Raw genomic sequence first — 13,777 nt, forward strand, 5'->3', positions numbered from 1 at the left:
CAGCTCGTCATCTAGCATTAGGTATATCTCCCAATGCTATCCCTCCCCCCTCCCCCCTCAAAAATTTTCTTAAACGAGTCTGCAACATCCTGTAGTTTAAAACAAACAGCTAAATGCTCTACTTTTCTTTCTCCATCTGCAAAATCACATGCAGTCCACACCCATACTCTTTCGGTTCCTTTCATATTTTGCAAAGTCATGCCTGGAGTTATTCTGTGATTGGCACAAAGTTTTAATACTTGGTCCCTTCTCATCACTATACGAACTTGCTTATTATCATAATTCTGTAAAATCTTTATATCACCAATGCCCCTTTCTTTCCATTGACCAACATCTTTATCATATCTGTAGAGTTTTGCCCTGTGACTAAAAACAACTTGTTCATTTTCCTCACCACTGGATACTTCAACTAGATCAGGTAAAGGAACAACAGGTTCAAAGTACTGTCCATCTCTCTCTTCTTCTTGAGTAACATCAGATTCTTCATCAGTGCCAACTGAAGTCCCACTCTGATTCAACTTGGCAGGAGACTTAGATGGACTCAAAGCAGATTTCAAATTCAAGTTAAATCCTGTTGTTGACTCACCAGAGCGGAAAAGATTTTTTCTCACAGGGCTACCTGCCAATGCAGAAGCATGTACTGACCTACTACTAACACTATCATCCAAAGCATCTTCCCTTAAATCGTAGTTATCCCATTCTAATGTGGGCCCAGTGTTTTCAGGATTGGGTTTTATTGTTGTGTCTGAGGCACTGGCTGCATCTGTATCTGAACCCTTATCCTCTTCCTCAGTGACTTTTGTTTGATCATTTGTCAAAAATGTTTTGATATCTTTCAGTCCACTCTTCATTTCTTCAGCTCTCTGTATTAACTTGGCAGCTCTGCCAGTATCTACAAATTTATGGGGAGTTTGAAGTGGTACGTCTAACAGAAGCCGCTGGCATTCCTCAAATCTCTGCTTGAATTCTTCAGCCAGCTCTGGTGTTTTAAATTTTGCTGCCAACTGCTCTAGTTTGGCATCACCACCAGAGAAATCAATGGCTAACCAGATCCATGCTCTATCTGATCCAGAGAGAGGCTTCAGGTTCATTGTAGTCGTTATCCAATGATTAGCACACACTTTTAGTACTTGTTCTCTTCGCATCAGCATTCTTAGTTTGCCATTGACCTCATTTTTGAGAATTTTTAAGTTCCCCAAACCCCTTTCTTTCCACTGACTTATCTCGGCATCAAATCTAAATAGTTTTACCCGCTGTGAATACAGAACTTTTTCATCTTCTTCTCCTGTTACAAGTTCTACTTTTTCAGGCATTTGAACTACTGGTTCAAAATGGATGTCATCGCTGTCCTCAGTCTTATAGGCATCATCATCTTTCTCAAAATCACCAGAAGTGTTTGCTTTATTGGCCATTTTACCGCATTGTGATGAGAATAATTTTTCTCCAGCACCTGAAAATCCCTTGAAATTGGGCTCTTTTTTGCCAAACTGAAATCCTTCTCTGAAAGTTGATTTTGCAAGATCTGCAAATGTAAACGTGCTACTTGTTTGGCCAACAATCACAACACGACCATTCTTCTGGCTACTAATATCCTGAGCCTGGAAGCCAGTATCATTTCCAAGAGGCTTTTCACTTTTCTTTTCTTGATTTCCTGGTTCCGAAATGCCAAACTTAAATCCATCAGCAGACACAGGGATGGAAAATCCTTCTTTGGTTGACTTAAATTCTGTATTAGAAGAACCCTGAAACATACATGAAGGTGAATTTTCTTGATCCACATGCCCAAATTTGAATCCTTGCTCTGTATTGCCAAACTTAAAAGCTTTTTCTGAGAAATTACTTTTAAATCCTGTTCCCACCTGACTTCCAGAAGAGTCATGCAACTTCATTTCTGAGCCCAATGTGAAAGCTGAAGGAGCTTCTGCAATAGGTTTATAAGTTGGTTTAGAGGCATCACAAGCCACACATTTTAAGCAAGAACTCTCATTTTGTACACAGCAAACACTACAGTCCCACTGTCCTTTCCTGATGAACATTCCTTCAAATCCCCTCTTTGGAGCCTTGCTTATCTTGTTATCATGACTTGTGGGTTCTTTTACAATTCTGACAGCCTGATTTGATGCTGTGGCTACATTTGTTCCTGGGGCTTTTAAAATGCTCTGGGCTTCTTCAAACTTGCACTTAAAAAGTGCTGCTTCCTCAGGAGTTTTGAACCTAATAGCAAGTTGTTCTGGTTTTAGCAACTCATCTGCATAATCAAGGGCATGCCATACAAAAGATCTGTCTGATCCAGCATTTGGTGTCAATTTCATATCTGGACTGATGTAATGATTTGCACAGATTTTCAATACTTGCTCTCGTCTCATTAGAAGGCGAATTTTACCAGATGTTTTATGCCTCAGTATTTTTACATTGCCAATCCCACGTTCTTTCCATCCTTTGGATTCTACATCAAAACGAAACAATTTCGCGCGGTTGCAAAAGAATTCTTCTTCATCTTCCTCACCAGTTTTTACTTCAACCTTATCCGGAAGAGGTACTACAGGCTCAAAGTGAGGACCGTCATCATCATCATCATCATCCCCATGGGCACTTCCTCCATCTGTCTCCTGATTCTTGTTTGCTGTCTCTAAAGTGGGTGTTCCAAATACTGATTTCCCTGGACCATGGAAAGCAAACATATCACTTCGTCGAAAACCAGAATTCTTTTGCTGACTCGACCCCATGTTTTCTGTAAATGAAATTCCAGACACATTTTTGCTTCCAAAATTGAATGTATTTCGAGGCCCAATGGTTTGACCACCAGGAATTGGTTTGGGTCCACTATAGCCATCTCCTTGCAAGGGTTTATCTGAAGTCAGGAGACCTAAAAGGCTTTCACTGTTACTGTAAGCTGCAGGAGGGGGCTGTGTCACAACCTGTGGTGAGGAAAACGTGAAGTCACCATCATTTGATTTGAAATTTGAGTTAAATTTAAAAGGAGCTGGCTGTGTTGTGTGTGCTGGTGTTGGCAAAGATGGCCTTATTCCTTCACCCGGCATGGGCTGAACAAAATTAGTTTTCCCAAATTCTATAGCCTTAGATTCTGCAGATCTTGAAGCATGAGCTGCAATTGGAGGTTTTGTGAAATATCCTGGTTCTCGCAAAGGTGGATTTGTGCTTGTCTGTTGAACATTGTAATTAAAGGAATCATCACCCCTAGGCGATAGAATTCCTGTTGCAGGAGACTCAAAACGCAATGCAGGAGGACCATACATCTCCTGAGAGAACATACAAGCAGAAGAGCTTTGCACTGGCGGTGTGTGCATCTGTTGCGGATAGGCATAAATATGCTGTTGGGGTGGAAGCCTATTCATGCCATAGACTGGGCCCTAAAAGACAGAAAGTTAAAACATTTTGTAGATTGTCTACAAAACTACAGATAACTAAATGCAAACCAATTCTCACAAACTTCAAACATGAATATGAAGTGAAGAAGATCTCATTAGGGGATGTAGTACACATCATTAACCCGTTTATGCCAGAGGCTGCAAATTTTCTGTGTGAAAAATCAGACCTTCGCAATGACCTTGAGCAGTAGGATATAAATAACTCCCATAAGCTTAGTGTTCCAATAATGGAGCGCTAGGCATAAGTAGGTTAAGAGAAAACCACATTACTACAAAGATACTTGCATATATACTTGGCATATAATGAAAATTAATTATAGCATCTTAAAATCTACAGCTAAAGTCGTAAAATAAATACCTTCTTCATTCCTAAACAATTTATCAAATGATGTTAACAATAATGATGATGATGATGATGATGATAACATTCATTGAGCATTTATTAATGTGCCAGCTGGGCACTGTTCTAAGCACTTTACATTATTATCTCATTTTAATATCCCCAAAAACCCTATGAATTAAGGTATTATTATTATCCTCATTTTACATATGACGCAACTGATGCATTGAGAGGTTAAGAAACTTGCCTGTGGTCAAAATAAGCAGAAGAGCAAGGGTCTAAATGCACCCCAACACTCTGTCCTCAAAGCTGTCACATTCAACTACCACTGTAATATTGAGTCTTCAATCAATTGTTATACATATAGCTGTATCAGGCCTGAAAGTACTTACCACATAGTGGGTCAGCAAGGGCATTACAGTTCTATTTCTGTTAAAACAGAATGATGAAGGATCCACCACCACCACTCCCATTTTTAAAATATTCTAAATATTCACACTTATTGTAACACAAAAATAAGGTGACTGAGAAGTATAATTTCTGTATTTGGAGATAAATTTAAAATATCTACATTTTAAGGGACATAAAAGTTTTAATACTGAACTACTGCTCTCTTGAATTTATTTGAAGGAACCCTAAACAATTTAAAAAGGAAATAATTATAAATATATAAATTATTCCTTTGTTACCTTTGTGGGAGTAACATTAGCTGCTGGTCTGAGAAGATACCGGGAATTATATGCTGGTGACTGACTATAACATACTGAAGGGCCAGTAGTTGCAACTAAAAAAAAAAAAAAGAAAAGAAAGAAAACACTGTTAAAGTCTATACTACAGTTAAGACTAGGCAAGAGCTATAAATACAAAAGCAATAGAAATTAAAGAAAGATTTAACTACATAAATTTTAAATTTCTGTACATCAAAATACACCAATCAAGATTATCAAATGACAAACTAGAAAAAAATTGCTAAATATGACATGAAGAATAAGAGAATAGCATCACTGTGATCAACAACAACAACTACCTCACAAGCATTAAAAAAGGAATAAAGAAGAAAGTAACTGTTGCCTTTTCTAAGAAAGATCAGTATGATGTGGAATTATGGACATTCAGTCACAGAAAGGACGTAAGGAACCAAGATGCCATCTGATGGTCAATGCATTTGAAGTGGGCCTAGAAAATCTGCAGAAAGACTAGGTTGTATTTTGTAAACTAAAGCTATTACTGAGAATGTTCAGCTCAAAAATCACCTGACAAATTCATGGAAAGGATGTCATCAACAACATAAAATGTGTTCCCTGGCTTAAAATAAAAAGCACATCAACACTCATGCTGATGTACAAACTATCTGCTCCTCTGTTTTGTGTGTTTTACCAGGAAACAAAACGACTAGAAGGCACCCATGTTAACGGCAAAACTACCAATAGTCATTTGCTTGAACAGTTTTATGATAGTTTTACCAGAAAACAACCAAAAGACCTTTTATGCCTGTACATGGAAGAAGAAACAGAAACTGTGCCAAGAGGTTCCAAACAATTGCCTCTGGAAAGCACTGAAAAATCAAGACCGAGAAAAGGCTAGCCAGAAGCCCAAGTTTGATTTTGGAAACCTAACAGAGGTGAGGATAGCTATTTTGAAATTACTATGGGGAGGAAGCAGGCACAGAACACAGAACAACCTGACAGAAATGGCCCAAGAATCTTAAAGTCTTGCAAGATGTCTGTCTACATGAAAGCAAAAAGAAAAAATATAATTTTAAATTTAAAAAAAAATCTTAGTCTGAAGTTTAAGTAGGGACTTTAATTGACTACTGACTCTAAACTGTGCGGAAAAAAACTAAAGAGCTCTAATAAATCTACTAAAAGTAATCTAATTTTTAAAAGCACCATATGAATAGACAATTTAGGAAAGAAATATAATAGGCCTCAAGGAACATGTTTTCGAAGTGAGCCTTGAAAATCCGCAAAATGACGAGGTTGCATTGTGCAAACTGAAGCTATTATGAGAATGTTCAGGTCAAAAAAATTACCTGACAAATTCATGCAAAGGATCTCACAAGGAACACAAATGTGTTTGCTGGCTTTTAAAAAATCACATTAACATTCATGTTGATATACAAATTCTTCTCCAACTGTTTTGTGTGAGTTTTACCAAGAAACCAAACAACTGGAAGGTACCCACGTTGAAGATGGCAAAACTACCAACAGCCATTTGCATGAATTGTTGAGCACGACTAGTATTAAAAAACCTTAAAAATTGATATCACTTTTGTTCCTACAAATTGGCAAAGGATTTTATAAACTAGTAAGTCAGCATTAGCAAAAGTGCGAAGATGGCACTATCAGATACTAGTGGTAAGAGCATAAACTGAATATTTTGAATACCCTACAAAACTAGGACAGTGTCCTAGAATTTGTAATGGCATAAACCAGAAACAACATAAAGGAACAGAATTTACAGTACTTCCATGTGATGGGATACCATGAACTCATTAATATTCAAAAAACATTTAAGTTTAAAAATGCTCAGAACTAAAGTAACATTTAAAAAACAGGCTAGCTCATCTACACGCAACATAATAACATGGTAACAATCTCATAAAAAATACTATATGTATAGAGAAAGAACCAGAAGGAAATGCTCTCAAATATAAGAAATGTTAATAAGGTGGTTAGTTTTTAGTTTTCTTCACCCTGTTCAGTACTTCTGAGTATCTCCTATGAGCTCATTAATCTTTAATTTTAATCATCTTACTTTAAAAAAAACAAGGACCATCTTGATATATGTTTACTTTTATTAAGGAAAAAGAATCTATGAACACAGGAACAGAAATCAGGAGATCTTGGCTCTCGCCCTTTCAGTGCCACAAAGCTGTTTTGTGAACCTGTAAATAATCCATTTGGAGTCTCCATATTTCTCAATTGTAAAATGAGGATGTGCTGCTTCTACACATTTCATAGGGTCATTGCAAGAATAAAATGAGACAATGGGAATGTTGTATTTACATGCTTGTATAAGAACAGAAGGCCTTTTATGCCTGTACACAGAAGAAATGGAAACATGACCCACAAGGCACCAAATAACTGACTGCACACATCACTAAAAAAGCCCCAGAAAAGGCTAGCCAGTTCGTTTATCCTCTTACAAGGACCTATATGATGTATAAGGTTTTAAGTAAACAAGGTTTGAACGTTAGACATTTCATATACTTATCTATGACTTATGACATTTAATAAGCTTGACTTCACAAAGATTTTGTTATTTTGCTTGTGTTGAGAAGATACTATCACAAAAGGCTAGTGGGGTTGCCTTAACTATATGAACCATCACACAAATGTGCTAATCTAAACTAGATTTGATTCTAAATCTTTCCTGGGCTAAAAAGAGAAAAAAAAAAGGGCACTACTACTACCATTTCAGAAGTCTGTCGTATGTAAAAGGAACAATTTTGTTATTTCTGGCTGCCTGGGAGCAATGTATTATACTGGCAAGTGCTTTGGAGTTACACCACTGGAGTGTGAATCTTGGCTCTATCAATAACTAGCTGTATAATAATGAGTAAGCTACCTAACCTTTCTTTATCCCATTTCTTTATTTATAAAAAAGGGATTAATAATGGTACCGGCCATTCTAAGTTACTGTAATTAAATAAAATTACATTCACAAAGCACTTTTGCACATAGCCAACCCACAGTAAACACTATTAGTAACCTTAGTTCATTAACTATTTACTGTATACTCTAATAAATGTCTGATACACACCCACGCCCACCTGCACATACACAAATGCTCATAGTAATTATGTAAGGCAAGTATTATCTCCACATTTCAGACAGGTTAACTTACACAGCTATTATAGTAAGTGATAGAGCAGAACTTAAAAACCCAGTATGATTCAGGTCCAAACTCCTTTTCTTTCTTTATATAACCATAATATTTCAAATTAAGTAAGATTTCCTATATAATGTCCTGCCTCTCATCATTATCATCAAAATAATTCCCCAGAGGTGTAGGTTCTTAATTAAGCATTTCTTAGTGCATAACTCTATTCATTAACATTTTTCAATTTAAGGAATAATCTCATCTCAGCTCATCTGAGGTGTGGATTAAGTGTTCTTTAAGCCTTTATATACATGTGATCACATACAGCTCGTTTTTTCTGCTTGGGGTTATAAAAATCTCCGTTAACACCAAATACAGCTTTTGAAGTAATATATAAACAGACGTTGACATGTATATTAACAAACATATATAAATAAGGTGATTTCACAAGTTATCTACTTAAAACAGGGAAGTAAAGTAGTTTTACTAAAATATGCAATTATCCACTTGCCAGCTCACCTGTTAGTGGAGCCCCATGAAATGTCTGTGACCCCTGATATCCATCAGGCACTGAGTCTGGTCCATAATTCTCTGTGGGCCAACGATGAAGGGATGCTGAGTTACTGCTATTTAGTTTCAACTCCTGCATTTCTTTCTATTGGAAGAAAAAAAAAATCAAATAATTTTAAACATTTAATTATATCATGCCAGAAACAGTGCTGGGAAAGCTTACTCTTTTAAATTTAAATAACTGATTTTTTTTTTTTTTTTTTTTTTTTTTTGAGATGGTGTCTCGATCTGTCGTCCAGGCTGGAGTGCAATGGCACAATCTTGGCTCACCGCAACCTCCACCTCCTGGGCTCAAGCAATTCTCCCACCTCAGCCTCCCGAGTAGCTGGGATTACAGGCATCAGCCAGCACGCCCGGCTAATTTTTTGTATAATAGTAGAGATGAGGTTTCACCATGTTTGCCAGGCTAGTCTTGAACTCCTGACCTCAAGTGATCCACAACCTCAGCCTCCCAAAGTGCTGGGATTATAGGTGTGACCCACCATGCCCGGACCTGATTATATCTTTTGAAAGTTTCTATTTGCCAATGAGTTCCAGGTACCTGGTGCTGATTTTAAAATATGATTCTTAATTTGTTAAAAATTTATCTGCTCCCATTTTCATTCATTAATACAAAACCTAATTCATTAACTCTCTCACCTAAACAAATAACCTCCTAAATGATCACACCTTCATTTCCATTCTACACTTGCCTACATTAACCTTTCTGATGTTCACCTCCAGCCAAGACAATTCCCTGCTCAAAAAAACAAGTACCTAGAAACTAAATTTCTTTCCCCAACTTTCACAGTCCTCTAACATTACACTGACCATCCTTTCAGTGTGTTCTTTCTACACTGCAATCTGGACTACCTGACATTCCAAATCACCTCCCCAAATTAGCTTTTCACTTAACCCCGTGCTGAAACAAAATACAACTCATTCTCAAGGTGATGTTCAAATGCTCCACCAGGAAAGGGAAAAAAGTAGCAGCTGCAGAGAAATTTATTATGTATATAATGATATGTCCAACGCACTTAAACTCTTAATTCTTATACTATCTACACTGTTAGGTAAACAATATTAGCTCCTATCTTAAAATGAGAGAAAGGGATGCAGGGAATAACAGCTGGAATTTGAACCAGATCTGACTCCAAAAATGGTTTCTTAACCCAACTCTGCTGCCTTGACAAGACGGCAGATAGATACAATGCCGTCTAGTGTAGCTATGTGGCTACCTGATCTCTGCTGAAGAAAACTAAATGACAGCACCATACCCAACCCTAGAACCTACAAAATGTCCCCTTACAAAACAGACACTTAACAGGAAATTGTTTTTCCAAAGAAATTGTAGTGGTATCAGAAAACAGGTAAATTTTGAAAAGTTTCAAACTTCTCTGTATCAGCCCAGGAATCCGACCACTTCTAACAAGTGAGGTCAGGGACAGATCTAGCATGTCGGCTTTCTTTTTCCACAAGTGTTTCAAATAAAAATTTCCCAGAAAGACCTAACCATGAGGTCCAAAACCATCTCAATTTTCAAGCTAAATAAAATTTCCCCCACTCATCCATCTACAGTGCCTAGTCCAGATGCTACACATACACATCCAAGAAATAAGAAACTAGTGGAATCACCTAGAAAACTTTATGGTCACTGTTGGTATCCGCACCAGAGCTTTGAATTTGCAATCACTGCTGTAACTGTAATTTTTAACATTCAATGTGATGAGAACTGGCTTCAATAATTCTCTCGTTTTTAAAGATAAGACGCCAAACAGTCACAAAGGAAGTGACTGGCCCAAGATCATTAATTAATGGCAGAGTCAGTACTAGTACCAAGCTTTTCAAGCTCATGGACTAGTGCTCCACTATACTTCCACAGAATACAATGCTGGGAGCCTGAAACCTGTATGTTAAGTCAAAATTGTATGTAATTGTCATAGGCCACGACTACACAGAATTAACATTCAAAATTTTTGTGCAAATTCAAAAATGTCTTCCCCACCAAATAGTATTCTCTTAAGTTGCAAATACTGCTGATCACACTGTAATAATCGCCACACATCAGCATATCTTTGATGTAACTTTAGCAGTATGAGTAATTTAGTTCTTGCCTGATAAGCATGAAAGAACCTACTTTTATTTCCAATTCCAAAAAAGTCAAGCTCCTTTGAACCCTATTGTTAAAATAAGATATATATACATAACTATTTCCTTACATAATTAAGTCAAATTCATATGGAAGTATTAAAATATAGTAGGACTTTTTGAAGCTCAGACCGCTTTTCAATTCCTAGCTATACATTTGAAACACATGTAATCCACAGCTAATCTGGGAATGAACTCATAGACCAGAGTATGATTAGTACAGTGTAGCAGTTCGATCACTCAGGAAACTTCTCTGTGCCAGGAACTCTTATATTTTAAATAAAACAGTTTCTACCTTTGAAGGTCTCAAATTTTGTGGAAGATGACGAGAGAGACACATAAAGTACTTTCAAAAATATGGTAAAGGGTTGGGCGTGGTGGCTTACACCTGTAATCCCAGCACTTTGGGAGGCCAAAGCAGGCAGATCACCTGAGGTCAGAAGTTCAAAACCAGCCTGGCCAACATGGTGAAACTCTGTGTCTACTAAAAATACAAAAATTAGCTGGGCGTGGTGGCGGGTGCCTGTAATCCCAGCTACTCGGGAGGCTGAGGCAGGAGAGTCGCTTGAACCTGGGAGGTGGAGCTTGCAGTGAGCCAAGATCGCACCATTGCACTCCAGACTGGGCAACAGAGTGAGACTCCATCTCAAAACAAAACAAAACAAAATATGGTAAAGTGTCAAGACCGAGGTATGTAGGCTGGGCACAGTGGCTCACGCCTGCAATCCCAGCACTTTGGGAGGCTGAAGCAGGAGGACTGTTTGAGCCAGGAGTTCAAGGCCACCCTGGGCAACATGGCAAAATCCTGTCTCTACAAAAAATACAACAATTAGCTGGGCCTGGTGGCGTGTGACTGTCTGTAGTCCTGGCTTCGTGGCAGGCTGAGCCAAGAGGCTCTCTTGAGCTAGGAGGTGGAAGCCACAGTAAGCTGTGATCATACCACTGTACTCCAGCCTGCACAACAGAAGAAGACCCTGTCTTTAAAAAAAAAAAAAAAGACCAAAATGTCCCCTTGCCATACTATTTGGATGGCAGGGGGACATTTTGACCAGCTTCAGAAAAAAAGTGAGAGAGTGGCCAGGGAAGGAATCTTGGAATAAAAAGTACAGCTAGAGAAATTAAGTGACTTACCTTAATGGCCTTCAGTTGTTGGCAAATCATTTTCAGTAAAGAATTCTGATCTTCTGCCCATTGAGGTGGTGTTTTGGGAGAATACTAAAAAAAAAAAATAAAAATAACAAAACAGCATTTAAAACACTTAGAACAGAAACAATTTCACAATGAAATGATTCCATTCTTTCCTGTTTACCTTGTAACTTTTACTTGGTGATAGTGAATATTTGGTAGGAGATGGTGTAGAATGTTTTATTTCTGAATCTACATTTCGCAAAGAACCATTTTTATAAAGAGGACCTCCTTCACTATAGTCTTCGAGTTCCTGCATGACTGAATTAAGCATCTCTTTTACAGACTCCAGGGGCACAGGCAACTAAAAAGACATTAATTAAGGGCTTTCGTTTGCAAAAAATTCCAAAAGTAAAAACTCTAAAATGATATATTTTATCTTATTTACATTTTTGTCACTTTAATAAGCACTTTACACTTTAAATAATAATACACGTGAAAATGTTTTTTAATTATCTTTTTTCTTTGTTTTTCTGTTGTTTTGTATTATTATTTTTATTTTTTTGTCTTTATTCTATAATTTTTTTCTTCATGAACACAGAAAAGTGTTGTACAATCTAACATCTTCTGATTCTAAAGTCCATGCTCTTTCTATTACTTCTGTTAACCATGATAACTGTAGAGGAATGTTAACTTGGAAAGCTTTTCCAAGTGAACAAAATAAGTTACTGATGTTTTCTAACTGATTTTCAATGGTGACAGAAATACAGATGCTACAATACACCAGACAACATAAATCCTAATAAAAGAGTAGTAACACAAATTAATCAACAAAACACTCAGAAGACTGAACATAATTTAACATCATCATGACAATCTCAAACAGCTGACAGCAAGAAAACAAGGGCGTTCATAATGGCTGATGAGGATGAGAAGAAATGCTCTTAAGATGTCAGCAACAACTTTCAATTTCAGCAAAGTTCATTAAGAATCAGTCCTGAGGCTATATTTGTTTTGATTACACTGCTAAGATAACAAAATCAATGTCTGATCTTAGAAATCTTTTCTAATTCCCCAAGAAGTACTTTTTAAGAGCATATACCTAGATTCCCAAGTTTAAAAAGACACACCAAACCTAAGACAAAGCAAGCAAATATAAGCATTTAGACACACACATCCCTTCTGTGCATTAGTAACAACATATTACTGAGTATTTTTGAAATTACCAAAATATAAGACCAACGCAAAAACATTGACCAGTGGGTTATCAGTAAGAACGTACATACAACAACCTGCTACTTACTTTCTTGACCACTGAAAGATTTGAATCACTGTCATCTAAAATCTTTATTAGGTAGTCCTTGGTCTTTCTCAGATAATTTTTGCATTCTTCTTGTTCTTCAGGAGACAGGGCATCATTTTCAATGTCTTCTGCCTTCCTGTGAAAAATCTATACAAATAGTGCTTTTATGAAATCATTAGGTTTTTAAAACAAAAAACTTTTAGCTTGGCCAGGCACGGTGGCTCATGCCTGTAATCCCAGCTACTCGGGAGCTGAGGCACAAGAATCGCTTGAGCCTGAGAAGCAGAGGTTGCAGTGAGCCAACATTGTGCCACTGCACTCTAGCCTGGCCAACAGAGAAACCCCATCTTTTAAAAATAAATAAATAAATAAATAAAACTTGTAGCTCAAGTACCACATCTACTTACCAGTGCGAGATTCCAATAAGAAACAACGCTTTTTATAGATTCAAAAGCAGTCATAGCATCTTCTATATTTCCGTTTACTGCATCCAATATAGCAAAAGTTATGTGTGCGTCTTCTTCATATTCAACAATTTCTGATGCCTAAACACACAGAATAGTTTTTAGTCAAATTGTTTATACTCAGAATATAAAACCCAAATGATTTTCCAAAGATTTTATGTGATCTTAAGAGACAAACATCTCATTACTCTTCTCTGTCATATCTTATTTGTGAGAGCTAGTGAATTTAGAAAACAAGATTACCATTAAATAACAAGGCAATTAATTTAAGCAGTTTATAGCTCCATGTCTTTGTTTATAAACTGGAAATTCCCATCTCCAATAAATTCATAAAGGAACTCTATTACCTGAATGTCTACACTATGAAAATGTTTAAACAGAGGATCAATAGGTTCAGGAATACTGTTCTTCTTTTTTATTATCTTCAACAATGGCAAAACTTTCTTCCAATAATGAACACTTCTCCCTATGTATTCTCGTTGATCATAAAAAGAATTAAGATCGCTGCCCTAAAAAAGAAAGTTAAAAGCACACAACTTTAAGGAACACGCATGATTAGATCTGAAGTTCATTTACAAGTTGTAAGAACTGGCTCAAATTTCAAGTCAAAACCAAATGGTACCTCAATAGTCAC

General features: G+C 36.9%; 1 protein-coding gene across 3 annotated transcripts in view; it reads right to left on the reverse strand.

The window, feature by feature from the left end:
* Positions 1-17: 17 nt before the first annotated feature.
* The window catches only part of LOC129030494 (E3 SUMO-protein ligase RanBP2-like), a 39,486-nt gene continuing 25,726 nt past the window's right edge, over positions 18-13,777 (reverse strand). Inside the window, exons 13-20 of one of the 3 annotated variants that reach the window (XM_054475841.2) lie at positions 13,491-13,652; positions 13,087-13,224; positions 12,680-12,826; positions 11,561-11,740; positions 11,383-11,466; positions 8,074-8,209; positions 4,419-4,513; positions 18-3,371 (exon numbers count right to left, since the gene is read on the reverse strand). In XM_054475841.2, the coding sequence (XP_054331816.1) occupies positions 18-3,371; positions 4,419-4,513; positions 8,074-8,209; positions 11,383-11,466; positions 11,561-11,740; positions 12,680-12,826; positions 13,087-13,224; positions 13,491-13,652 (4,296 nt within the window). Of the gene's footprint in view, positions 3,372-4,418; positions 4,514-6,512; positions 6,678-8,073; positions 8,210-11,382; positions 11,467-11,560; positions 11,741-12,679; positions 12,827-13,086; positions 13,225-13,490; positions 13,653-13,777 lie in introns of those variants that run through there. The other 2 variants (XM_054475842.2, XM_054475845.2) reach the window with 2 other exon arrangements.

Source organism: Pongo pygmaeus, chromosome 12 (genome assembly GCF_028885625.2).
Source record: "Pongo pygmaeus isolate AG05252 chromosome 12, NHGRI_mPonPyg2-v2.0_pri, whole genome shotgun sequence".
Lineage (NCBI taxonomy): Eukaryota > Metazoa > Chordata > Mammalia > Primates > Hominidae > Pongo > Pongo pygmaeus.